Source organism: Colossoma macropomum, unplaced genomic scaffold (genome assembly GCF_904425465.1).
Source record: "Colossoma macropomum unplaced genomic scaffold, Colossoma_macropomum, whole genome shotgun sequence".
In the NCBI taxonomy this organism is placed as follows: domain Eukaryota; kingdom Metazoa; phylum Chordata; class Actinopteri; order Characiformes; family Serrasalmidae; genus Colossoma; species Colossoma macropomum.
Genome location: NW_023494801.1, coordinates 28,698,462 through 28,724,424, shown reverse-complemented (window position 1 = coordinate 28,724,424; position 25,963 = coordinate 28,698,462). Strand labels below are relative to the sequence as shown.

The window sequence follows — 25,963 nt, the reverse complement described above, 5'->3', positions numbered from 1 at the left end:
ACACATTGTTTCAAAATACTTAACATCATCTCATAATAATATTAATTAATGTCTAATTATTACCTAACTCAATATCCCATGATACATAACACACTGTTGCATAATACCTAACACACATTTCTTTCTGACCTAACACATTGTCCCACAATAACTAAGTCAGTCTCTCATGATACTTACCACAGTGTCTTTTTCTTACCTAATACACACTGAGCCATATTACCTAACACACATTTACCTAACATTCACCTAACACACATTGACCCATAATACCCAACACACTGTTCTATAGCACTGAACACGTTGTCCCATGATATTTAATACATTGTCACATTATACTTGATACAATGTCTTTTTTTTACCTAACACAGTTTTGCACAATACACACTGTCTTGTATTACATAACAGTGTACTATAATACCTAACACTCTATTCCATGATGCCTAACACACTGACTCATACTACCTAACAAACTGACCCATAATACCCAACAAACTGACCCATTATACCCAACAAACTGACCCATAATACCTAACAAACTGACCCATAATACATAATACACTGCCCTTTTTTACCTAACACAGTCACATAATATCTAACAAGCTTTCCTTTATTACCTAACATGCTTTCCCATAATACCTAACAAACTTACCCATAAAACCTAACAAACTGGCCAATAGTACCTCACAAACTAACCCATAATATCTAACAAACTGAGCCATTACACCTAACAAACTGACCCATAATACCTAAAAAACTGACCCATTATACCTAACAAACCTTCCCATTATACCTAACAAACTTTCCCATAATACTTCACAAACTGACCCATAATACAAAAAAATACAGTCTTTTCTTACCTAACACACTGTCCCATAATACCTAACAATCTGTCCCATGATACCTAACACACTGCCCTTTTTTACCTAACACACTGTCCCATAATACCTAACAATCTGTCCCATAATACCTAACATACTGCCTTTTTACCTAACACACTGTCCCATAATACCTAACAATCTGTCCCATAATACCTAACAAACTTACCCATAAAATCTAACAAACTGGCCAATTATACCTCACAAACTAACCCATAATATCTAACAAACTGACTCATTACACCTAACAACCTGACCCATAATACCTAACAATCTGTCCCATAATACCTAGCACACTGCCTTTTTACCTAACAATCACATCATACCTAACAAGCTTTCCTTTATTACCTAACATGCTCTCCTATATTACCCAACAAACTATCCCATAATGTATAACACACTGTCTTTTTTTACCTAACACACTGTCCTTTTTACCTAACACACTGTCCCATAATACCTAACACACTGCCCCATAAAGCCTAATAATTTACTTTATTATCTGATTAACTGTCCCATACGACCTAACAAACATTTACCATAACACCTAACACACTGTCGTCTCTTACCTAACACACTACCCCTTAATACCTAGCTGTCTTATAGTAACAGACTTTTATACTAGTGTTTATAATCACTAAGAAAATTATAATCTTGTATTACATACTGTCTCATGATACTCAATGTTCCAAGACATCTGTTCCAGATTGCTCCATAATTCTTGTATACAACCTTATAAAATTACAATAAATTTCTTTATACAGTTTTGGTTTTGAATTTTGCTGATCACTGAGAAATGCAGGCCATTCTTAAACACACTTTCTTAATCCTTTTTTTCTCTTTGATTGCTTTCCAACTCCGGTAGGCAAGACCAGGATACAGTGCCAGTAGTAGTAGTCTATTAACCTACATATTCACACCCAAGAATGGGACACCATCTGTTTCCTTATATACCTGACACACACACACACACAAACACACACACACACACACACACACAGGGAGGGAAAGGAGGAGGAGACCAAGAGAGAAGAAGAGAGGAAGCAGGCATGCTTATTGACATATTTCATATTTCATTAACAAACAGAACAAATCTACTAATTTCTACTGTCATTATGATTTTTACTGCAGAACTTCATGTCTGAATTCCTGTCCAAAGAATCTTATTAAAATTCCTACCCAACAAATTGTAGAATTCTTGTTTGAATTGTCAACCAAAGAATTCCAATATTCTTACTTTAATTCTCACACCAAAGAATTCTAGAATTCCTATTTAAATTCTTATCTAGAGAATATTAAATTCAATTCTTATTCAGTCATCACACACCCAAGAATTAAAGAAGTTTTTTATTCCAACTATCAATCTTAATTTTGAAATTCACACTTGAATTCTCATTTAGAGAATTCTGGAATTCTTATAGAAATTCTCAGCTTAAAGGAATGTACAACTCCTATTTAAATTCTTACCTAGAGAGTTTTAAAAATATTTTAATGCTTAGAGAATTCTAGAATTCTTGTTTTAATTATCACCTGGGGAATTCAAGGATTTTTACTTCAATTCTTACCCAGAGAATTCTGGAGTTATTATTCAATTTCTAACCCAGATGATTTTACAAATACTATGTGAATTCTAAGTCATTTCCAAACCATTGAATTCTCATTTCATTTGAAAATTTTTCAATCTCATTTTACTTGAGAATTGTTCAAATATAGAATCTACAATTTCTACTTGAAATTTCACCCAAATAATCTTAAACTTCTTTTTGAATTCTCATGCAAAGTATTCTTTTTTTTAGTTTTAGTTTAAGTTTTAGTTTTAGTTAGTTTGTGAAATTTTATGTGAATTCTCACCCAGAGAATTCCACAATTTTTTATTTGAATTCTCATCCAGAGAATTCTAGAATTCTTATTTATATTGTCACCCAGGGAATTCCAGAATTCTTGTTTGAATCCTTATCCCAAAGAATTCAATTAATATTATTTAAATTCTAACCTGGAGAAATCAAGCATTCTCATTAAAATCCTCACCCAAAGAATTCTAAAATCTTTTCCCAAACCTGCCCTTTTGAAAATTCTGGAAAATGGATTTGTACCTTGCTTGCTGAAACAGACTTAAACTGAGGATTCTGCGATGCAGAGATGTGAAGAGCTTTAGTGAACAGAGTGGGAACCAAATTTGGCAAGCGGATGTTTTACATAATCACAACACTCTGGTCTCCCCCTCACTGCCGGAAATAACTGTGGAAAAAAAAATCGCAGGTTTGATAAGCATAATGAGACGTGTTACTGTGTAGGTGCCTAATGGAGCTGGTGGGCGGCTTCCATGTTCTGAAAGGCAGCTGATTACCACAGTAAGGACTAACCCCCCTTGAGAGTGTCTTTGGGGCTCAAATGTGGCAGCCTCTCTCTTCTGGCCACAAAGACAGGGAAAATTGCAGTAATTACTCAAATTCCCTTGATTGGTTCAGCTAGCTGGGAAACAGCCAAGTGGATTTCCAGCGTGGCTCAAAGAGCGCCAAGCTGAGTTTAAAGTCGAAGCACTTAAAACGTGTGTTGCACTGTGGAAATTGGAATACTATTTTCTCGGAATGTCAGAATTGTTTTGTGGGTGTTTTATTACACTGTTAAAACAGTAAAAGCGAAGCAACCAACTGATAGAATGATTAAAGCACAGAAGAGAACACCAGTGAATGCAGGTTCACTTACAATAACATCACTTCAGCTTTCAAATAAATGGCGTTATTCATGAACTGAAGCGGCAATAAGAAGGTTGTGGAAAAATGTGTGCACTTATATTGAGACTCCCTGGAGACAAACAGAGTTCCATGAACAATGCTGTGCAAAAGTCAGACACCACTTTCATTTATTTTTAAATGCCTGTCTGCCATTAAGTTATTTGTTTTTCAGGAATATTTCGGAAGAGATTGGATATAAGAAAGTCCACCTACATTGTGAAAAATATACCGATCAGGCATAACATTATGACAACCTCCTTGTTTCTACGCTCATTGTCCATTTTATCAGCTCCACTTACTATATAGGTGCACTTTGTAGTTCTACAATTACAGACTGTAGTCCATCTGTTTCTCTGCATACTTTGTTAGCCCTCTTTTACCCTGTTCTTCAGTGGTCAGGACCCCCATGGACCCTCACAGAGCAGGTATTATTTGGGTGGTGGATCATTCTCAGCACTGCAGTAACACTAACATGGTGTGTTGTGCTGGTCTGAGTGGATCAGACACAGCAGTGCTTGTATCCAATCTCTCCTCCTATGTGGAGAAGTTTTTTTATGTTTTTACATAATAAAGTAAGTCATATCATGATTTCTCTGTGCAAAACAAATGACTCTCTGGGTTTTGTAGAGGGCTGAGAGATGTTTTGGTCATGCATTTACAGAGATGAGATTGGTGACCATCTAAGTCCAGTGTTTGTTAACGTTAGCCTAGAATCTCCTGTTCAAAACTAATGAAGCAAACTCCAGGCACCAAATACGCCTCGACTGATCAACTGCATCTGGGGTGAGCGATAAATAATGTTAATTAGGTTTTCCACCAAACCTTTCCTTTAACAGAAGAATTACCTGTAGAAAACTGCTGACCAGTAGCAGCGAGAAACAGGGTCAATTAAATAAAAATTACAACAGCAGAGTTTTTCCCATGTGCCTTATCAATATGTATTCTATTCTCTCAAAATGTACTCTGGATATGTTACTTTTCTATTTATTGTAAAAGAATAAATTACTGAATACATCACTACTTTTTTAAAGGATTCTGCCCAACACTGCTTCTTACCATGGATGTCTCAAGGCTGTAATTGCCAACACCAGCTTTGCATGTGCTAATGTTATTCATTCGTGGTGTCTGAATATTTTTTTCTTTAGCAGTTTCATTTTTTATACATATCTAATGCTTATGAATACATACTTAGTTCATACAAACACAGACTGTTGGGCTTATTGGGGCCTGCAGATGCACGTGGGAATTTAAGCATTTTTTTTTTTTCAAATTCCTTCTTTAATTAATTTTTGTTATAAACATACTACATTTTTTTAAATGATCAAGCAAATTAAATATCTTATTGTTCTCCTATTTTAGAAACAAATAATAATACGGATTTGCATTGACAATTCCCGTAATGAATGTTTTTTCCTGAAGAAGAAGTAAAATGTTTGTAAGGTTTAGCCATGATAGCACACCGTTTAAGCCCACCTTGTAATAAATGCTAATACAGACCAAATATAAATGAAAACAGAAAGTGATTTGCTAATTTTTAAAATTTTATTCAATTGAAAACAGTACAATGCCAAGCTATTTAATGCTTAAACTGATTAACTTTGTTGTTTTTTGTATATTGGTAACAATCAGGATGGTCTTTTTCATCTTTGGCTCAGATAACACAATGTCCATTATTTCCATAAGCAATTCATCAAAAGGTGGGCTAGTCAGACCACAGCACACGTTTCCACTTTGCATCAGTCTATCTCAGATGAGCTTTAGCTCAGAGAAGTCGGCGGTGTTTCTGGATGTTGTTGATATATGGCTTCTGCTATGCCCTGTACAGTCTTAACTTGAGGAGATTGAAGAACATTCAATATTGGTTTTCAGCCGTACCTTTTATGCACAGAGATTCCTGTGTAAGTGGGTTTTAAAAAGAAATTTCTTCTTAAGAACAGTTGGAGAATGAGGCCGATTGTTCTTAAACTATTTAGTCAAACTTTTTTTTTTGGCTCATCAGATCTACTTAAAAAAATTACTTTATGTGGTAACAAGCAACTGAACTAGTTTTATCCAACTTAAAAAAACTACGTAGATTGAATGAACCGTTCATTCAAAGTATTTATTTAGGTTGAATAAAAATAGTTAATTTACTTGTTACCATATGAAGTAATTTTTTTAAGTAGATCTGATGAGCCACTTTTTACAGTGAGGCGACTAAGTCTGTCGCTCCTTTTATACTCAACCATGATAGCATCACCTGTGACCTATACACCTGTGGAAAGCTCCAAAACAATCCACAAACTTTCCAATCTTACATTGGCCCCGTCACAACTTTTTGTAATGAGCATATATTTAGAAAAATCAATAAAGTAAATTGGAATTTAAACCACTAAAATTAGATTTTGGGTATTTCTTTCTTAGTTTCTTTTTAGCTGCTTTAGCATGTTTAGAAAAGCTAGCTTTAGAAATGAGAAGTAACATATCTAAATCTTCAGCAATACTGCCATAAATAATGTAAATGTTAATCTCTGTGTTGTGTGAATATGAACACTTCTGTGTTCACAATTCTGACAAAACAGACTAAGTGCTTGCACTGAGGGCAGCATGGTGGCGCAGTGGGTAGCGCTGTCGCCTCACAGCAAGAAGGGCCTGGGTTCGATTCCCGGCCAGGCGACCAGGGTCGTTTCTGTGTGGAATTTGCATGTTCTCCCTGTGTTTGCGTGGGTTTCCTCCCACAGTCTAAAAACATGCAGTCAGGCCAATTGGAAATGCTGAGTTGCCCCTAGGTATGAATGTGTATGTCTGCCCTGCGACGGACTGGCAACCTGTCTAGGGTGTATCCTGCCTTCCACCCAATGACAGCTGCGATAGGCTCCAGTGACCCAGAAGGATAAGCGGTTTAGATGTATGTATGCTTGCATGGATTTTCAATAAAAGACATTTTAATATCAGGGAGGGTCACTGATGAATTAACAGAAATTGTGGGTGAATTCATTACAATCTTTAATGTTTTAATTTGCTTTTATTTCACTTTTATTATACTGGGTTTATTTCAGGAACACAATCTCACAAACCTGAATGAACACAGTGGTCAGGAGCAGGGTTGGTAACTTCTACCTGTGAAGAAAATAAGGAATGAATATCCATGAATTAAGCCCAGTGTAACTTTTTTTTTTTAAATCTACTGTTTTTGACTTTTGGGTCCCATCTCATGGTCCCATCAGTGATATCATTTGCATACGCTTTTTTGGTTCACCTGAAAAACTAATAAAAACCTACATTTTGTGTCAGCATAAGCATCATAAAAACAACAACAAAAAAACTTTTTTATTTTCATTTGAAAAATTAGCAATTGGACTGCCTTAAAACTGAACTCCTGAAAGGTAACAGAACAATAATCTGTGCACTACATGCTGATAACTCCAGTTCGATAGAGTCAGAATTTTGAGGCAGTCTGCTTGCTTACTTTTGTAGTTTCCTTTTACAGTGAAGTTAGATAACATATGATAACTGCAAATGATGCTAAATCAAGGTTGCCCAAAGTGTGACTGGTGGGCTGTCATTAGATTTGACCCACCAGAAAGGTAACATTTACTGCATAATTTGAGCTCAACAACTGTCCTTTACATTGTGTGAACATTTCATGTTGATTGGACCAATAGAAATGCTCCAGAATTGCTTCAAATAAAATCTCTTTACATTAACTTACATTGAAAGTAAAGAGCGTTTTTACCATTTTGGAGATACTTGATTTTCTTTGAACAGTTCATGATATTTTTATGATATTTAATTTATTCACTTATTATTTTCCCTTTTAATTTAAGTAATTTAGTAACAGCTCGATCTGAAACCTTCCTGTCTTCTTGTTTTGTATGTATTGCTTCAGCTTTCTGGTCTTTGGCGCAAAGTTTGGGCAGCCGCTGCAAAAGTTTTAAAACGACAACTCCCAGAGCCCCTTGCGCGAGCGCTGTGGGTGGGCGGGGCGAGCGGTGCGGTGGGAGGAGCCTCGGCGCAAGAAAGAGAGAGCGAGCGAGCGAGAGAGAGACAAAATAAGGTCGCTTTTGGAACAACGACCACTTCAGTCACTGTTGGGGGGTTTTAATCCGTCTCTTTCGGATTACAAGTCGAAGACACCGACTCGAGAGGAACCGGAAGGTGAGAGAAAACCTTCCGTTGTCCGTTTTGAGCAAAAACCGCAGTAAGAAGAAAGAAGAAAAAATCGCCGAGTGTCTGGCTGCGTTTGACTGAAGTTAACGATGGCAATACAGTGACTGAACCTTCTCCTCCGCTTTATCTCAATTTAGTCCTCACTACAGGTTGTTGACAGACTCTAACAATTGAGAATAAGACGTTAAATTGGACCTTTACTTCTTAAAGCAAGCGGGGAGATGCTTTTAGAAGACCCCCTCTTCCCCTCATATATGTGGGCTGTGAAGAAGGTGCCTCAGCGTTGCTGTGTGAATCTGTCCGGGTTTTCTCAGCTGAAATGGGGCTAGAGAAAAAGTGTCCTGGTTGAACAAGTCTGAGGTTTTTAACTCTTTAAAGGTGGGGAAGCGTTGAAGGGGGGGTTGTGGGGTATGTGGAGGAGGAGGTGGAGGGGGGTAAAGGGGGTAAAAGGTGGTGGGTGCATTGGGGAGGGTGGCCTTTTTGCCCCATTGCTGCAAGGATGGGAAGTGATTGCAGTTTAAAGCCCTGTTTGGGGGAGAGGCAGATGGAGGGATGGTGGGCGATATGGCATAAATATTATATCACGATACTTCAAGACATTATTACGATACACAATATGTATCACAATATTTCGTTTTTCTGAGATTGAGTAAGTTGGAACAAATAAAATAGAACCTGTAGTGCCACTAAAAATGCTGACTAAAACAGTAATAAAATATCTACAACTATAGTGATTTTTATTCAATATTTTACAGTCTGCACTGCACTAAATCCAACAAAACAGCACTAAATATGCCCTCTTTGTAATATAACATGTAGTTAGTCAGTGTTCTTTAAGTACTGATGACTCAGACAGTGTATTGTGATGTAATTCATCATATTAGCCATAAAATATCGTGATATTGCCCACCTCTAATTGGAGGAAGCTTCAGGATCCAAAGAGGTTCTTCATGATTTGAGGATTTTGCTGTTCTTGCTGCTCTATGAATGCCTCAGTGTAAGTCAGTGGTCTCATTTTGATCCGAGCCTTTGTTTCTTTCAGAGAGAAGGTGGAGGTCCGGCAAAGAAGTGTCTTGCCGATTGTTGTGGGGGACTGAAGTCGACCTCGGCGGCCACTCATCAGTTCATGTAATGGAAAATGCATCGCCTGCTCTGCCCTGCAGCTGCAGCACGTCAGCATGAGCGGCGGCAGTAATTCGCTTCAAGCCTCGAGCCATTAAACCCCAGGGACTGCATTTAACGGTGGATGCTTTTAAATGCAGCCTTTCCTGTCAAGAAGGGCGCTTGAGTCCGAGCGGGATATTTAAAACGCTGCGTTGGATCCTGACGTCAAGGAAATAAATGGGAAAAGTTGGAAAACGAACTCCCACTGCTGCCATCTTTAAACTCTGAGATCTGTCAGCAGGTCCACACTGCAGTTAAATTACTTACTTAGTAGTTACTGTGGAATAAGTCTTACATGTAATAACTGGATACTAAGCTTGGAGTCACTTGGCAGTTGAGTCCCAGATGTAGACTCGCTCTGAAGCCCTTGTGGCATGATGGATCAGGGTGTCCGTAGCCGGCCTGACCAGTGTTAACCCACCAGGCTCCGGCAGCCTGGAGCCCAGTAACCTGCACCCCTGTGCATCCGGATCTATTCTAGAGATGGGTATTTTAACCACTTCTGCTGTTTGAATATCTGCATCAGCTGACCTACAGAAGGACAGTGCAGAGTCTCAAAACCTAAATAGTGCGAGTCTGTCATCTTTTTGTTTGACATTTCCATATACTGTTTTACTTTCAACATAAATCGAGACCCAACTGTTTGCTTCCCAGCATTCGCTGCAGTTCTACACAGTCAAAAACGTATTTAAAGATTGCAAGATCTTGTAATTACCTTCATTTTTTAATTCCAAACTACACATGCCTTACTCAAACACCCGGTTACTTCAGCAGACGCTAAGATGAATTCATATACCTGTATATTCAAATAGTCACGCCCATCCATAATCCTTTTCACAATGGCCCAGACCAGTTTACTGCAGGGCAAGCGCTTCTATTGCCGGGAATGGGTTTTCCACAAGATCCAGCATTGCCTTCAGGAGAAGACCAACAACCTTGTGGCTGGCACCCTGGGAGGCTCCAGTGGACCACCAAACCCTGGGGGTGGACCCTCATCTGGAACAGGGAAGTCAGGTTCTTGGGGGGTCCTGCTGGTTGGAGGCCCAGGCAGTGGTAAAACAGCACTGTGCACGGAGCTTCTTTGGCCCAGCGCTTCACAAGGCGCCCACCGGGGCCTCCACCAGCTCTGCTTGGCTTTCCACTTCTGCCGGGCCGAGGACGCAGACACGGTGTGCTTGAGCGGCTTCGTGCGAGGGCTGGTTGCACAGATCCGTGGAGGTGGGCTCGTCCCGCAGTACGAGGAGAAGATCCGTGACCCTGCTGTCCAAAGTGCCCTGCAGCCTGGAGAGTGCGAGAGGAACCCCAGCGAAGCTTTCAAAAGGTATGTAAGATGTGATTATGTCTATGGCTGGGTTATAGGATTGAATTCAGTTTTTGCCAAATGTGACAAGCTGTGTGGGCTGAATAATGTTGGTAAAATTGATTTATCAGCATCCACAAAGCACTGATTTTACCTAGAAGTTGCTTGTTTTAATTTATAAATTAACACACAACTGTAATATTGCTCATTTCGATGGATAGATTTGAGGATTTTCATGGTTTTGTCTTCTTATACCTCTCTACCAGTATTATTGGTTATCAGAATTAAATTAGGTGGTTTCCCATCAGGGATTAAGCCTAGTCCTGCTACACATTGTGATTGCAGTATGCCTTGGAATATTAAAATACATTGGTGAATCAATAATGTGACATGGTTTAAGTTTGGCCTGCTTGATTCTGGGCAACATTTTTGATTTGTTGGATTGGATGAATACCTGCATTGATCAAAACACCCATCTGGAGCTATGATTGGCCAGGATGCAAAACATTGTGATTGGTAAAAGCGCTCACTTGCATATTACCGCCTTCTTTGATCGCAGTGTTGCCAAAAAGTGTCAATAATGCCATAACGATTAATGAAGAATGCCTTAAGCAGCCCTAGATTTCTGCAGTCGTCATACAGAGGAAATGACAGCCTTGTCAGCCTTGTTCACAGTAGTGATGATGGGAACCAGATGTCTGAAGCATTTAATGTTTCAAAGCATTTATAGTTACATCATAGAACACAGCTACACTAAACGATTACGCTGTCTGTTGCCTGAGACATTGTTTTACGATTGTTTTGAGATGAAGTTTAGGCCGAAAATCATATTTTTTAAACACGTTCATGATGGAGAGGTACATGCAGGGTGTTGTAAGGCAAAATAGTCTTCAAAGAAAACGTATTATTTTGGGTTTACCACTATTTTACCATTCTAGACGTTACCTACAAATACTCCGAGGGCATGTGTATATTTACTGATCATTTTCGATAGTAAATACAATGGCTATGCTTGTGTTGTGGACGTCGTTCCCATGTGTCCTATCATCAACACTGTAAAGAAATCCAGAAGTTTGTTTACAATGATGCTCCATTTCACATCAAAACACTCTGAATGACTTTGTTTGCGTCTCAATTGTGTAGAGATTTGGTGGAATTCCTCTTAAACTGCACTTGCGCATATCACTGTGGTCATCATCCAGTGTGGCTAACTCGATAAGACGAAATGTGCACATGCAGGTCAATTCAGGGCAGGTCATCACACTAATGATGGACTGCTTAAATGCACAAATGAACTGTCAAAGACAAATCTGGACTGAGCAGTAAGGTGTCCGTTGTGAATGTAACACTCCTGTGATTCCTAACTGTGGATCACTGGACTTGTGACTGTGAGTATGCTTGTAAAATGTGTGTTATACAAAGAAGGCCCACACAAACCCTGCACTCCAAGTGATACATCCACTCATAAAATTTTTACACTGTAGCTGATGCATTGCTCTCAACAGTTCTCCTATTTAAGCACCCCCTTCGTGGTGTGTGTGTGTTGTGGCACCATGCTGTTAGTGCTCTGTGGTGAGTCTCAGGCCGCATAAGGCCAGTTATTTTAAGAATCTTTCATGTTTGTATTCATGTCTTCAAAAGCATAACTTCCTATACAGTTGAGTCAGCTGTAACGGCTTGCCATGCTCAATGGCCAACTACACTGCTGTTTGGATGAGTGGGCGATTTAGCAGGGACAAAAAGCCCACACTTAGAATAGGTGGAGGGAATAGTTTAGCCAAATATGCAAGCATGGTTAACACTAACTGGATACTATAGTCACTGTGCCATTTTATTTTGGATTTTTTAGTCCAGTAAATACTTGGATAACCCAGTCCCTTTTTGTTATTTAGAAAGTTAGCTGTTAATCTCTTAAATTATTTAGTTAACCCCTTACACCCTCTAAGTTTATTTTATACAAAAGCTTAATATACAGTAACTATATGGACTTCAATGCAAACTAATGGAGCTTTTCTTAGGTTATAGAATAAGAACCTGTTGTTATAAACGTTATAAAACTTTGGGCCCACCGAAGGGTCCATGGCTTGTTAAGGGGTCAAACTCTAATGGCCAATTTTCTGGACATGGATTAAGCCTAGTCTTGGACTAAATTGCGGAGCCAATGATGAATCACCATTGGAAGTTCCTTAGACTTAGGCTTAAACTTGATCTGCAAAACTGGCTCACTTCAATTCCTCACTCACATCACTACACAATAGTTTCATAGTAGTTATAGTAGTTACTAAGTAGTAGGTCTATACTGTTAGGGGTTAATTGGGCCAAGTCTGCTTGTGTTCCATATAATCAAGGTTTTTGAGATCATATGAATATTAAAATTAGTTTTTTTTTTTTCAGATTAGCAAGGTAAACTCTGAATGGTGCTACATCTCTAGCAATTAAAGCAGTAGCAAAGAAAAACACATTTGCTCAATTTTCCCTTATTGTAGTCAATCAGCCAAGACATGTTTGGTGTCTGACGTTCGCATGTTTAGTTTGGCACTGGAGCTATGAGGCTAATGTACTGGAAGTGTAAGAATAACAGTTAGCACTGTACAAACTGAGAACCTAAAGCCTCACATGCTTGCCTCAAACCAAGTATAACTGTTAAGTGATCTCAAATAAACTTGCTTATGTTGTTCAGCTATTTTGTCATTTTAAAATGATTGCTGATTAGGGCTGTTGATATTGTGAAATTTAAGATGATGATTAATTGTCATGTAAATTGTTTTTTTTTTTGGGTCAATAATAAAGAACAAACCTAAAGTGGGCCAATGAACTGATTAGCCTGAGATATTTTTGCTTAGTCAAATGTTTACAGTTACACAGAATCATGGAGAGTCAATCAAAGCTAGTTCTGTAGAATAAAAAGCACTAATTCTGGTAGTATACATGCTAAAATGTACATAGCTAACAAAAAAACATGCATTACTTTTGCTGCACTCCAAACATGTTAGAGCTCAGAGTTAGATGCTTTCATGCATCCCATGATGTGTCACAATGAATAGATTTACTGCCTTTTTTATTTACATTTATTTGCCAACCCAGTGCATCCAGTTTTTCTTGTTGCAGCATAATATGATTGTGAAATCTAACAACTGTGGAAAATAATTGCAGTCAGCTCAAATAATTGTGATCATCTCAAATAAACTGCAGTCAGGCGATTGCGTAATAATTGTGACAGGCCTAGTGCTAACACTGTTTTAAATACTTTTGGACTTTGGGGGCAACTGTGTGATGATTAAGCAGCCAAAACAGTCATACCTTGTTAATATTTCTGGAGACGCTTCTGAGGAGATTGAATATAAGATAATCCAGTTGCATGAGGAATGTCAAAGGAAACAAAGTGAAAAACAGAAGGTTCCAAAACTGAAGTTCAAGCTCCACATTTGCTTCAGATCTGAAAAAATCCACAGATGTTTCTGTCCATCTTTAAACTGTGAGAAGACAGCTGAACGCTAAAGGTTCTGAAAGGATGTGTAACTGTCAAGAAGCTGTTACTGAGAAAAGGAAATTTGCAAATCAAGCCAGGTGTTCTCATAACAATGTAGTGGTCACTCCAGAGCCCACACCTCATTGAATGTGTTTGGGACTACTTGGATTGTAAGAAGCAGAAAATTCAGCCAACTTCTGAGACTTTGGACATTGGAGATGTGGAAAAATATCCCTGCAGATTTTTTTGGAAAACTAAAATCAAGTCCACTGAAAAGAATGCAAACTGTATTAAAGGCAAAATAGTGGACACAAAAGTTGAACATGTTGATATTTAGTTTTTGAGGCTTCTGTCTAATTTTCCTGTTAAATATATTTTCTGTCGCTGAAAAATGAATAACTTGTACTTAAAGCTCATGACAGGAAATTAAATAAATAAGGTTGGTTTCCATCTTTTGCACAGTACAGTGCCTTAGTCTAACAAGCTTAGCTCCAATGCAGAACTTCGGACACCAAACCATCATTTTTAGCAATCAAAGAAGAAAAAAAAATGAAGTAGACTGAATTGTTCAGGTCCCTACACAGTTAATGTCAGACGACTATTCTGTTGCCCATATAATCCCGTTTATTGGGATTTGTATGGCTATAAGAATTCCTAGATTGGATCAACTCCGAGGTGTCTAATACAAATGACTCTGCTAATGTAAGCTGACCTGGTCTGGGCCGGTGGGTTATTTGCGGACTGAGCCGTTTGTTTAAGCATGGGCAGTCCCCCTCTCTAGGGACAACACACACACACACACACACATACGCATATCCAGCTCGCATGACTTGTTTTGGAGCACTGGGTCAGCCGGACTACCCTGGCCTGGAATGTAGTTCAGAACATACACACGCCCCTCTGTCTGAGCATCTGGTGTCACTTAGCACGCACACGTGTGTGTTTGGAGGTGGGGTGGGGGGTTAGTAGGTTAAATCGTCATTGAAAGAAATCTGTTAAAAATGGTCAACGGGGTTATTGATTCCAGCACTGTATGGCATTTTCTCAGAATACGGATTCTGTGGAAAAGGTCTATGATGATCTACGATGTCCAGCTAGCTAGATACTACAATTTATGGGCTTTTTTATTTACTGTAAAAGTGGAAAGAGTATGGGAAGAAGAAGCAAAATGGCACAAAATTGCAGTTTGAGTGCAATTTTCAAATTGCAAGAGCTGCGGTTTTAACTACAGCCTGTATTATTAAGAACATTGACTTAAGTTTTATGTAGGGAAATATTGCCTAATAACTTAGAGTCTGTGATCTGCCTATAGAATTAGATCAGTCAGAAGTCAGAAGCAACCAAACATCCATGTACTGTGTATAGGACAACACAGCTACAGCTAACTGGCAGTCTGGCACATCATACAAAGCGTCAAGCAAAGAAATGTGTATATGCTGATCTTGCTCGGCCCAACAACAGACCTGGACCTTAATTTATAGAAAATAATGACAGCTTTAGATTTTATTCAGTAATATAACTGTAATCTTACCATTGTTGGTAATTGTTATGACATATGTTGTAACGTTTAATGTTTGTCATCAAATATATTCTAGTTAGCCATCATGAAGTCAAACTTTATGCTATCTGTCATAACGATTATTGATTATGGTAAGATGGCGCTGTTATATCATGGAACAAGATAAACGTTAAGCTGGCAAAACATTCAGGATTTTGTCCTTTTGTTCTGATTGGCTATCTGCATGTTAAGCATGTCAGTTCCGTGCACCAAATTTAATCAGCCTGACCAAATTTCCAAGCTGTTGCCCAGGCCGCACGCAATGTGTAGTATTTGAGAGCAAGATATAGTCACTGGATTCAAAATAATTTCAGGGCATCGCATGTTGAAATGTTTTTAAGTTTTTTTTGAGGGGTTTCTGATGCATACCACTTTGTTCCCTTCAGATTTGTTTTTCTTGTAGCCCCATTTTAAAAGCTGCCTGCCCCTATACGTCACACCAAACAGCGGTCTGTGGTTGGTTGTTTTGCATGTTCATCAAACGGCCCTTTCCTGTCAAAGTAGGCAGTTCTTGGCCATGTTCAGTGATAAAATGCGCCAGACTATCTGATGATAGGTAAGAATCTGGCTTGAGAGACGTAACTGGAGATTACTTAACAACTCAACATTGCTTGACGTAGGCCTGTGCCCAGTGACTGTTAATCGAGTTCCTGTGGTAACATCCCCAGTTGACAGTAAAAGCTCTTTTCCTGTCAGTTAAAAAAATGTTCCTGTATTGTTTTATTTAATGCAAATCCTTGCAAAACAGCACTGTTCCCACACATAAACATACCAGAACATTTGGGTGATATGATATCCTCCATTAATACCACTGCTGTGCTCGTTGAACATGCTCAGTGCTGCAGGCAGATATCATGCCTGCAAAACGTTGACTCTGTGGAACATTCTCACACACAGCATCAGGTTCCAGACAGAAAAATGACTTCAGTCTTAGGAAGAAACATGAGTAAAATCATGTCTCAGCTCTCATTAGTCAGGCAAGAAGGATCGTTTCAAAAAGCGTTATAGTTGTATGCCAGAGCTAATTGGCTGCAAGTTTTGTGACCAAATTAATGATGACAATATACTACAAGTTTGATATATTTTATTATGTTCATTTCTCTGACAAAGACTTAAGAGTCTATATCACTGTATTTTCTCACATGTTCTGTCTGAATCTGACTGATTGCTTGCATTGCTGTGTAAATTTTTTAAATGGAACCTGCACAGATTCCTGTGCTGTACAGATGCATTAAGAATCAGGCTGACCAATCAGCCTGAGGTACGTCCTAGTGTGTTCATGCCCACAAGGAACTGCTAACTATTAGCCTTTTTTGCTAACGAATGCTACATGCTTATGTTGTCTTGTAGTTGATAACGTCAAAAAAAAAACCTCTGCAACACATTTCAGAAAGAGACGAGGGTCAATGGGCTCCATGTAGTACTTTTTAAATGAGAGGAGCAACAAGCAAAGGCAGAGCCTCAAATTCCTCCACTGATATATGACAATAACTTCGGAATTCGTACAGCTTCAGCTCTTGTACGAGGCAGTGGAACCCTCCATGTTGTTGTCGTTTCTGTGGAATAGTGTGTACTCAGTGTCTGTGGGATGTTTAGTTGAGGTGCTTAAATATGTATATATATTTATATTTGTATTTGCCTCTATTTAAGCAATCAATTTCTTTTTCCACTTGCGTCTTCTTCCCCCATTTTTAGAGTGTTGAAGATCGACATAAAATTACATCAGACTTGGTGTGAGAGGCCCATTACGTTAAAACTCACATCAGTTTTGATGAATAGGCCTTAAAGGACTGTCAGAAAATTATAGGATGAAGCAGCAAAGCAGGTAAAAAAGGTACCCCCCACCCAGTTTAACCATTTACCATGGTTATTTTCCACACGATCACCCCAATAAGATGACTCTGTTGCCAGCACAAGCCTAGTTTGAGGCAGATGTGTGAAGATGTAGGTGTGTGGTTTGCCAAGCTCACTTTTTAGCAACACTAGCCTCATGGCTCCATTGCAAAACTGTAGAACCAAACTTCGAACTTGTCTTTGCTGATTACATTTGGGGTAAATTGGAAATTACATCCTTTAGATTTTTCACTAAGCCGCCTCTTTAAAGCAAACACTATTGGGCATATTGACAAGAAGAAACATGCTTTGGTTTACAAGAGTCTTGGGGTGTAAAATGTACTGGGAACTGAGCTCCCCAGCTTACAGCTGCGAAGCTAACTCTCATTTCAGGCTTATTTAGCTGGCTTGGTGGAGCCAACTCAAAGTTCTTAACCCAATTTACTCTGTAGTTATGGGAAAATGTGCTGTAAACATTTAGCAGTCTGCATTTCCTCGGAAAGCAGCAGATGTTTCAGAGGGCCTGGTTTAGATTAGGTTAACCCTTGGAAGCCTGTAGTTATTGAAGCTGATTTGGGATATTATTTAGATGTAAATATATAATTACAAAATTAAAGACATAGTTACATAAATAACTCTAGTTAAAGTTGATTTAAAGTCTGTGTGAACAGGTTCAGATCTGCACTTTTGACTTTTTTGTTTGTTTCGATGTCAAAAAGATGCAAAAGTGGCAAAAAAGTAATGTAAACATGTTTCTTTCCAGAGAACAAGACTGTACACAACAGTAACTTCTTATTAAATTCAAATCATAATAAAATATCTTGTCTTCTGCTTACAAATGTGGTATGGATTGAAAGTTTAGAATTTGCACTTTCCACAGAATTTCTCTGCTTGATTTAGTGAGTTATGAATGAGAAATAATGTAAATGTAATGTAAAAGTGTAAATAATGTAAACTGACAGTGGTTTGTAGGGCTGGGGGATTAATCAAATTTTCTTTTCAACTATGATTTTGGCTTCCAGTGATATTAAAAACACAAAAAGAGAAAACGATTGCGAAACTGAATGTGGCACCACAATGATGTTCTCGTTCTTGTTTAAATTTGTCCCATTTCCTTTATTTTTTTATTTGTTTTTCAGTTAAATTATGTTCAAGTTCAAGGAAATCCACTGTTAAAAAAGAGAAGTTTTTTTAAAAGTTCAAAAAATACATGATGTTTCCAAAGTCATTGCTTAATCATGTTAAATAATCCTGATCACGAGTGATAACTGCAACATCAAATGGTAAAACCATAGCAGGAAGGGATGAGTTTTGAAGGCTCTTGCTTACTTTGGTATGAACTGTACCAGGTGGCAGATGGGTTATCAGGAATGGAGCTGTCTTTGGCTCAAGGACAGACAAGCAGACAGCACGTCTATCAAAACAGACATGGAATCTGGGATACATTACTAAGACTGCAGGCAGCTACAGTAGAGTCAATCCAGTCAACCCAAGCACGCTCCGAATTCTAGAACTCCAGTCGGGCTGGAGTCGTGATTTGTTGTGGAATTCTCCGAATTGTATAATGGCAGGTCCGGTGACGTAGGATTTATTTTATCCTGCTGTGAACCATGGAACAATGTGGGGAATAGTTTGCTGGTCTCTGGGAAGAAGGCCCAGCATAGTCCAACAAGAATTTACAAGCCAAAGACTACATCAGAATAGAGCTGCATAGTAGTGGCTGAAATGATAATCACAATTATTTGATTATTTGATCATCACTAAAACTGTGATTATTTACCACAGTTGCTGACATTTAAATGCCTTTTTTTACTGTTTAACCCCTTAACATCTCAGGCTTATTGCATACAAAGGCTTATAATTCAGTAATTACAGGGACTTCAGTGCAAACTGACTGAGCTATTCTTAGGTTATAGAAGTGTGTAATAAAACTTGGGCCTATTGGGGGTTAAAAGTAATTACATGATTAATTGCATAGTTACATAATGAATTACATTTACTATCAATTTACATTCTGTTTGGACAGATTCGAGTCTGCTCTTCCGGCTTTTATCTTTGTTTTGATTTTTTTTTTTCCTGGCTTTTATCTCTGTTTTGTATGTCAACAACAAACATGACAGCATTGCAAAGGAGGATTTTTTGTACAGTCATAATCACACTCCAATCATAAAAGCATAATCTCTGCTTACACATATAAATGTGGTGTGGTTTAGATGTTTTGCACATTACACTTATTTCTGTGAGTATAATTGATAGTGGGAAAAAAAACATTAATGTAATGTTGCATCATATTTTTGTTTTATGCTGGAAATTGCTGGGACATCTGAGGGATAAATCAATAGAAATGAGTCTTTAACTTTGTATATCTTACGCTTTTATTCCTTCAAAAGTCTTGGAATCAAAGTTGGTCACGTCATTGAGTGCATCTTTTAAATGGTGAATATAAACATAATTTGACTCTGAATGAATACATTTGTATGCAATCAAATAAGTGTTCACTGACTTTACTTAATTCAGATTGGAACATCGGTTCCACACAAATAAACTGTACTTCACTCTTAAAAATGAAGAAAATGAAAGAGAATAAGAAAAATGGTTCTACATATAACCACACACACATCTTCTAAGCCACTTATCCTTCTGGGTCGCTGGAGCCTATCCCAGCAGTCGTTGGGTGGAAGGCAGGATACACCCTGGACAGGTCACCAGTCCATTGCAGGGCAGACACACAGACAGACAGACATATAGATTCACACACACATTCACACCTAGGGGCAATTTAGCAGGTCCAATTAGCCTGACTGCATGTGTTTGTGGGACTGTGGGAAGAAACCACGTAGACACGGGGAGGACATGCAAACTCCACACAGAAAGGACCCTGGTCACCTGGCCGGGGAATCGAACCCAGGCCCTCTTGCTGCAAGGCAACAGTATGCATGTATGGTTCTATAGAGAACCTCTTTGAACAGGGTTCTATATCGCACCAAAAAGGGTTCTCCTACTGTTATGATGTCAACCCTTCTTTGTTCTTTGAGGGTTCATGGTTCTATATGAAACCATTTTCTTTACTAATGAGCCCTTTTTAGGTGTGTACAATAACACAGCATGCTATTTTTTTAGTATACCTAGGATTTACACCTACATGGAAAAGTATTTTTTAGCAGATTTTTAAATAGAAACAAAAGGCTAAGTTTAGCTAAGATTACCAATATGGAACTCTGATAACTTTGATAAATTGAGAAATTGTGATCTCGATTCATTGTTTAACAGGCATTAATGATTCTGTCATACTTCTGCTTATAACTTGACCACAGTGCAGATTTTACGCTTTTGATCTGTACCTCATCTGTGTTTGTAAGCAGAAGTGATATTTCATTATGATTTGAAATTAAATAATGATTTAATTATCATATTATCATTTGAATTTGAAAAAATATATATTGTGCAGACAGAAATTCTGCTATATAAACTATGCTGCCAGTCTTGTTGTTCACTGATAATTGTATAACTACTGCTGCTCTGTGTTGGTTAACTACCTTGTGCTACTTTAGGGAACATCTTTTTGCACTCTGGCCAACTTATTATTTTGGTACTTCATATTATTACTCCCTTTTCTTTTTGGTCCTTGTCAGTTTTTATATAACTAAGCTATTTAATATTTCCTTTATATCTTTTTTATGTCAGATAATATGTGTTATGCTCTGAGTTCTACATGTTTTTGCTGCTGTAACACTGCAGTTTTCCAGGATCGGAAAGATTCCATCCATTCCATTCATTTGTACATACATGCATACATCCATATACACATCCATATCGCTGCTGTCGGAACAAAAGCTTATCTCCAAAATCTTAACTTTACAGGAGAAGGAAAAAACATACTTTACTTTTAATGTAAGTCAACGGAACCAGACTTTTTTCCAGGCAGTTTTGGGCTGTTTCTTTTGGTCCATTCATCATTAATCTTACGCACAATGTAAAGGACAACAGACATTTTCAAATTATGTCAAAAGCTGAAAATCAACAAAAATAGAGATACAAGGTTTTGTTCTGACAACAGTGTAATGCTAGATAGCTAAAAGCTAACCTTTACACTTTTGCCATGTTTTTGTCATTGTTTGACTCGGAATCAAATGGGGAAAAAAGTAATACGTGAAAACTTGAGTGTAGATACAGAATGTAAATTCAGTATCAGTGTCGTTCAGTATAGCACTGTGTTAGTTAATTATATTTAATTACAATTTAATTAAAATTATTGAATTACAGTTAAACATTATAGCACATTGACAGTTATTACTGCAAAGTTCTAAGACTTAATATTTGTTCCCTGTTCCAAAACACCTGATTCTCCCCAGAAAATAATTCACCAGGTGGGATCAGGTGTGTTAGAACAGTGGAAAAGCTTTAAAGTGTGCAGTGCTGTGGTTCTCAAGGATTTGAGTTTGAGAACTTGGAGGATACATTAAGACACATGAAGAGTGACTAGTTCACAGGAAGTGCACTTTAGAGAGGAGGGTCACTGCATCGTTTAGATTTTGGGCATTCTTCGCTCTGCGTGCATGGTCAGCTATTTGCGACCAGGGCAGGTTAAGAGTTCCCCCTGGGGCCCTATGGGCAGTTAACCTTTTAGTGCCTTCAAACTGGATACTTTGCCCTAATGCATAACGCCAACCTCCTTTTCTTCCTTTCTACCAGATGCTGTACTGATCTAAAGATGCTGTTGTTTTAGGAAGTAAGCTGCACTAATTTACTCCTAGTGTTGCACGATGGAAGTTCAATGAAATTGTAGTAGACAATTCAGTGCTTTAACTTCTGAATCTTTTCAGGTATTTACTGACATAGTTATATAATGTTGTCTTGCCTAAAGGCCTATCAAATTGGGCATGCTAATTGGACCCTGATTAGCATAAACACACTCTAAGGAATGTTTTTTGTGTATTATATTTCCTCATCTTACTGTTGATCATCCATTGAGAGCATGATGTATTAGTTGGTTATTCAATATATTTAACATTTGAAGAGTTTTGTATTGACAAAAAGAATGAATTTGAAAATCTAGTATTAATTTATGGGACAGTCTGGCCAAAATGATATTAACCCATTGCTACCTCTGTTGTGAAAATGTAGCATGTAGCCAGATTGCTAACATTACTGTTAGGAAGCTATAACTATATCAGGATGGCTTGTTTTCTCTAGCTTAAAGGGTAAAAACTTGTTTCTGACCTTCATTTTGTGCTGCATGAAGAAAGAATTAGCCTATAGATCAGTTACTAGGCTAGCAGTCATTATTGGTTGACACCACAGGGATTCTCAATGGTTGTGTGATATATTTGCAAAATGCCTGCTGGGTATTGTAGTAAGAGAAGCTGAGGGATACAATGCTGCACCACAGCATATTGCACAAGTCGACAAATAACATATTAAACTCTGGTTATAGACTGGAACCCCCCCTAAGCTGGAACAGTTTGACTGTTTTTCTGTGTTTAATCCAATAAACATGAGGAGTTCAGACAACAGAAGTGTATTTCAAATACAGTCAACTCTTTTCCGTCTGTCAAATCAAATAACTGCACAGTAATGACAGGTTGGGGTTTAAAGCTGCCTTTGTTTGCATGTAGTACTCTCTTAGAGATGAAATGTTCTGTTTCTGACCATCCAGGGGCTGTTTCACAAAGCAAGATGTCTCTATTAGCCAGAGAACATAAGCCAAAACTCAGGCCTGTCCAATAGGAGAGCTAAGGGACATTCTTATTGGACTGTATTGGACTACAAAGACTTGCTTTGTGAAATACTCCTGAGGTGATACAGTCTCCTGAAAATCGAGGCAGGCAGTTCAATCTCGAAATGTGCGAACCACAGTTTTCCTCTTACCCCATATGTCGAATGATCAGCCAAGACATGTTTGGTGTCCAAGGTTTGCTTCCGTAGTTGTGCACTGGAGCTATGAGGCTAACAAGTAATGGAAGCTTATGTACATCAATAAGCATTGCCCAAATCATCACATATTACCATGAAGTTGAAGTACTCTCAACTAGACTTGTTTAGGTCGTTTCTGACACTGTATGGAAGATTGTATGTATAAAAATGGACAAAAGCACAGTGAGTAGCAGCAATTTTGCCTTGTTATCCTAACAGTTTTGTCCATAATGTCCATTTTTATAGATGTATAGCAGTATGTCATCCATAGTCAGAAACCTCAGAAGCTGCTGGCTGTTTGGAATATTTAGGGTAAGTGTGTCATTAGATTTTTACTATTCCGAAGTGTTTTTTTAAAAGTGGAATTCCACAGATTTTTTCATTTACTTTTCAGATACTTTTCATTTCTGCACAGTCCAATTCCTGAGATGTAAACAAAGTTATTCAGAGTGGTTTGATGTGAAATGGTTCATTGTAGAGAAACATACCAACTCTGATTTCTTTACAATGGCGATAGGAATCAGGGGTCATGATGTCTACAACACAAATATTGCCATTTTTTTTACTGTATGAAATGACCAGTGAACCTACATGTCTTCTAATGTTGATAATAGTAAAATAGTGGTGAATCTGAAAAAAATGTTACCTTACAAACATTGCATGTACCTCTCTACCATAAATGAATTTAAAATAAATACATTTTTTTGTCAAAATCCTATCTCAAAAGTACTATCTTGTGCATCATGCAGCATATTCTTAACCCTCTGGAGTTTCAGTTCCTGAAACTGTAGAGTCGCCCATTCAATTCCATCATATCGCGAGATCATACGTGACTCACGTCTGGAGTTATGAGCCAATGAAGACAAGTTGAGACACACACCATCTGCCTCTCACTGTGTGGAACTGGTGGATTCGTGTGTCCATCATCTGCCTCCGCCTGTGATTGATGGATTCGTTTGTTCGTCAATATTTTGCATGAAACTGACCAATGGACACTCAGGAAATCAATAAGGACTTAGCCATTATGTCAAAAACACTTCATTTTTTGTTCACACAGACGTGAAGTAATGTGTTAAAAGTGTGCAGCAGCTGAAGTTGCTGCAGTTTTGAAAAGTAGCAATGAGATAAACATTGATCTGCTATTTTATTCATAGATTCCACTACATTTGTGAACCTCAGACTTTGTTAAACCCATTTCAAGCACCAAAACGATTCGTCCACATGAGTAAAGCTATGTTTTCACAAGAGATGTTCAGAATTTCTGAAACTGATTTCATTTTTTTTCAGCTTTCAGGCCGAATTATCTTTTTACACAGTGCTCCGGGTCAAAAGCGTGTCATTACAGAGAGCTGAGAGTGCCTTTAAAGATGAATGTAAGAATATATGCAAGAAACAAGACCCTAGAGGTCAACCACTTTGTGTAATATCTTTCTGTGAGGCAACACTTAGAGGCAGGTCTTACTTTTCAAAATTTCTGCATAATTAAATGGTTCAGGTGTGAACAAACTCAGTCAGAATGGTTTGATGTGAAATTCTGTTCATGGAAGAGACGTACATGCAGGGTGTTGAAAGGCAAAATAGTCCCCAATTAAAACTAATTTTTAGATTTACCACTATTTTACCATTATTAAGATTCCATATAAACTCAGAAGATATGTGTAGGTTCGCTGATTGTCTTGTACAGAAAATAAAATGCCTTTATTTGTGTTGTAGATCGACTCCACCACTGTAAAGAAATCTGAGTAGGTGAGTTTCTCTCCAATGAGCTGCGTCACATCAAACCACTCTGAATGGCTTTGTTTACATTGCAGCGATTGAATTATGCAGAAATCAGTGGAATTGCCCTGTAAGTTCTTTGGACGTTTGGTTCCTATCACCACCACTGTGAGCATTTCACATCAGATTACTCGGAATGACTGTTTACATCTTAACGATTTAATTATGACGTTTACATCTTAACGAACGAATTATGGAGAAATGCTGTAAAATCAGTGGAATTCCTCTTGCAGCTGCACACTGCAGCTGAGTGTCAGTTTGTTGAGCTTCAGACTTTAGTGTTGAACCACATTACTGGGGGGTTTTGTCTACACTGCTGTGTTTTGTCTCGTTCCTAAAAAGGCTTGGGGTTTTTCTTGTTTTTCCTCCACTTAATACAGTCTGTCAGCTCTGAAGGGAATGAACAAATAAGTGCATATTTAAAGCGAGTCATGTCGTATTTTACTCCATAGTGTTTCTAAAAACACGACAGGCTTTTGTTCGTTAATTTGGAGGCTGTGTCAGTGTGTTTAGACTGCTGTGAAGGGCGAGCCATCACTTTACTGAATCAAACCGTTACGCACAGACATGCTGAGAGGGGGAATTAGACAGGTCATGTTAGAGGTCCAGAGAGACTGAGGGGCTGTTTTGCTGAGAGGACAGGATGTGTTTTTGTTTAGCCGCATAGCTCCGGCGTTGGGGTCAGCAAGAGGGCTGCTAAAAAATAACGCAGGGTGCATGATGGCCAGGTTAAAGCGGCAGTTTGCCCAAAAAACAAATGTACTCAGTTTCCCACTCACCCCTGTTGTAGTCCATCAGCCAGGATGTGCTTGTACATCACCGATTAGCATATTGCTAAATGCAGGCCTAAATTTTTCTAAACTTCCCATCTAAACTTCCCGTCTAAACTTTCCAGCAAAACATGTTGAGTGTACCAAGGCTGTTTCTGTAGTTTTTAAATGAAACTACAATGCTAATGAGGCTAACAAGTAGTGGAAGCTTATATACATCAGTATATCAGTTAGCATGCATGTCTAAATCATCACATACTTGCGTCAAACAGTTCTTCCAGAAAGACACAGGAGGCAAGAGTGAAGGAAGACAATTGTTTATATCCTCAGTGGAATTTTACAAGTTAAAGGGTAACAATTAAATAGAAATGAAAGAGTCTTTGGCGTAGGCTCCGTTCTCGGCCCAGGTCTTGGAGCGACCCTG

At 38.3% G+C, this 25,963-nt stretch overlaps 1 protein-coding gene across 1 annotated transcript in view; it reads left to right on the top strand.

Annotated features, from left to right (window-relative positions):
• Window positions 1-7,592: 7,592 nt before the first annotated feature.
• Window positions 7,593-25,963, top strand: part of ankrd50 (ankyrin repeat domain 50) — a 70,270-nt gene continuing 51,899 nt past the window's right edge. Inside the window, exons 1-2 of the mRNA XM_036590552.1 lie at window positions 7,593-7,744; window positions 8,799-10,241. Coding sequence (XP_036446445.1) covers window positions 9,760-10,241 — 482 coding nt within the window. The 5' untranslated portion in view covers window positions 7,593-7,744; window positions 8,799-9,759. The remainder of the gene's footprint in view (window positions 7,745-8,798; window positions 10,242-25,963) is intronic.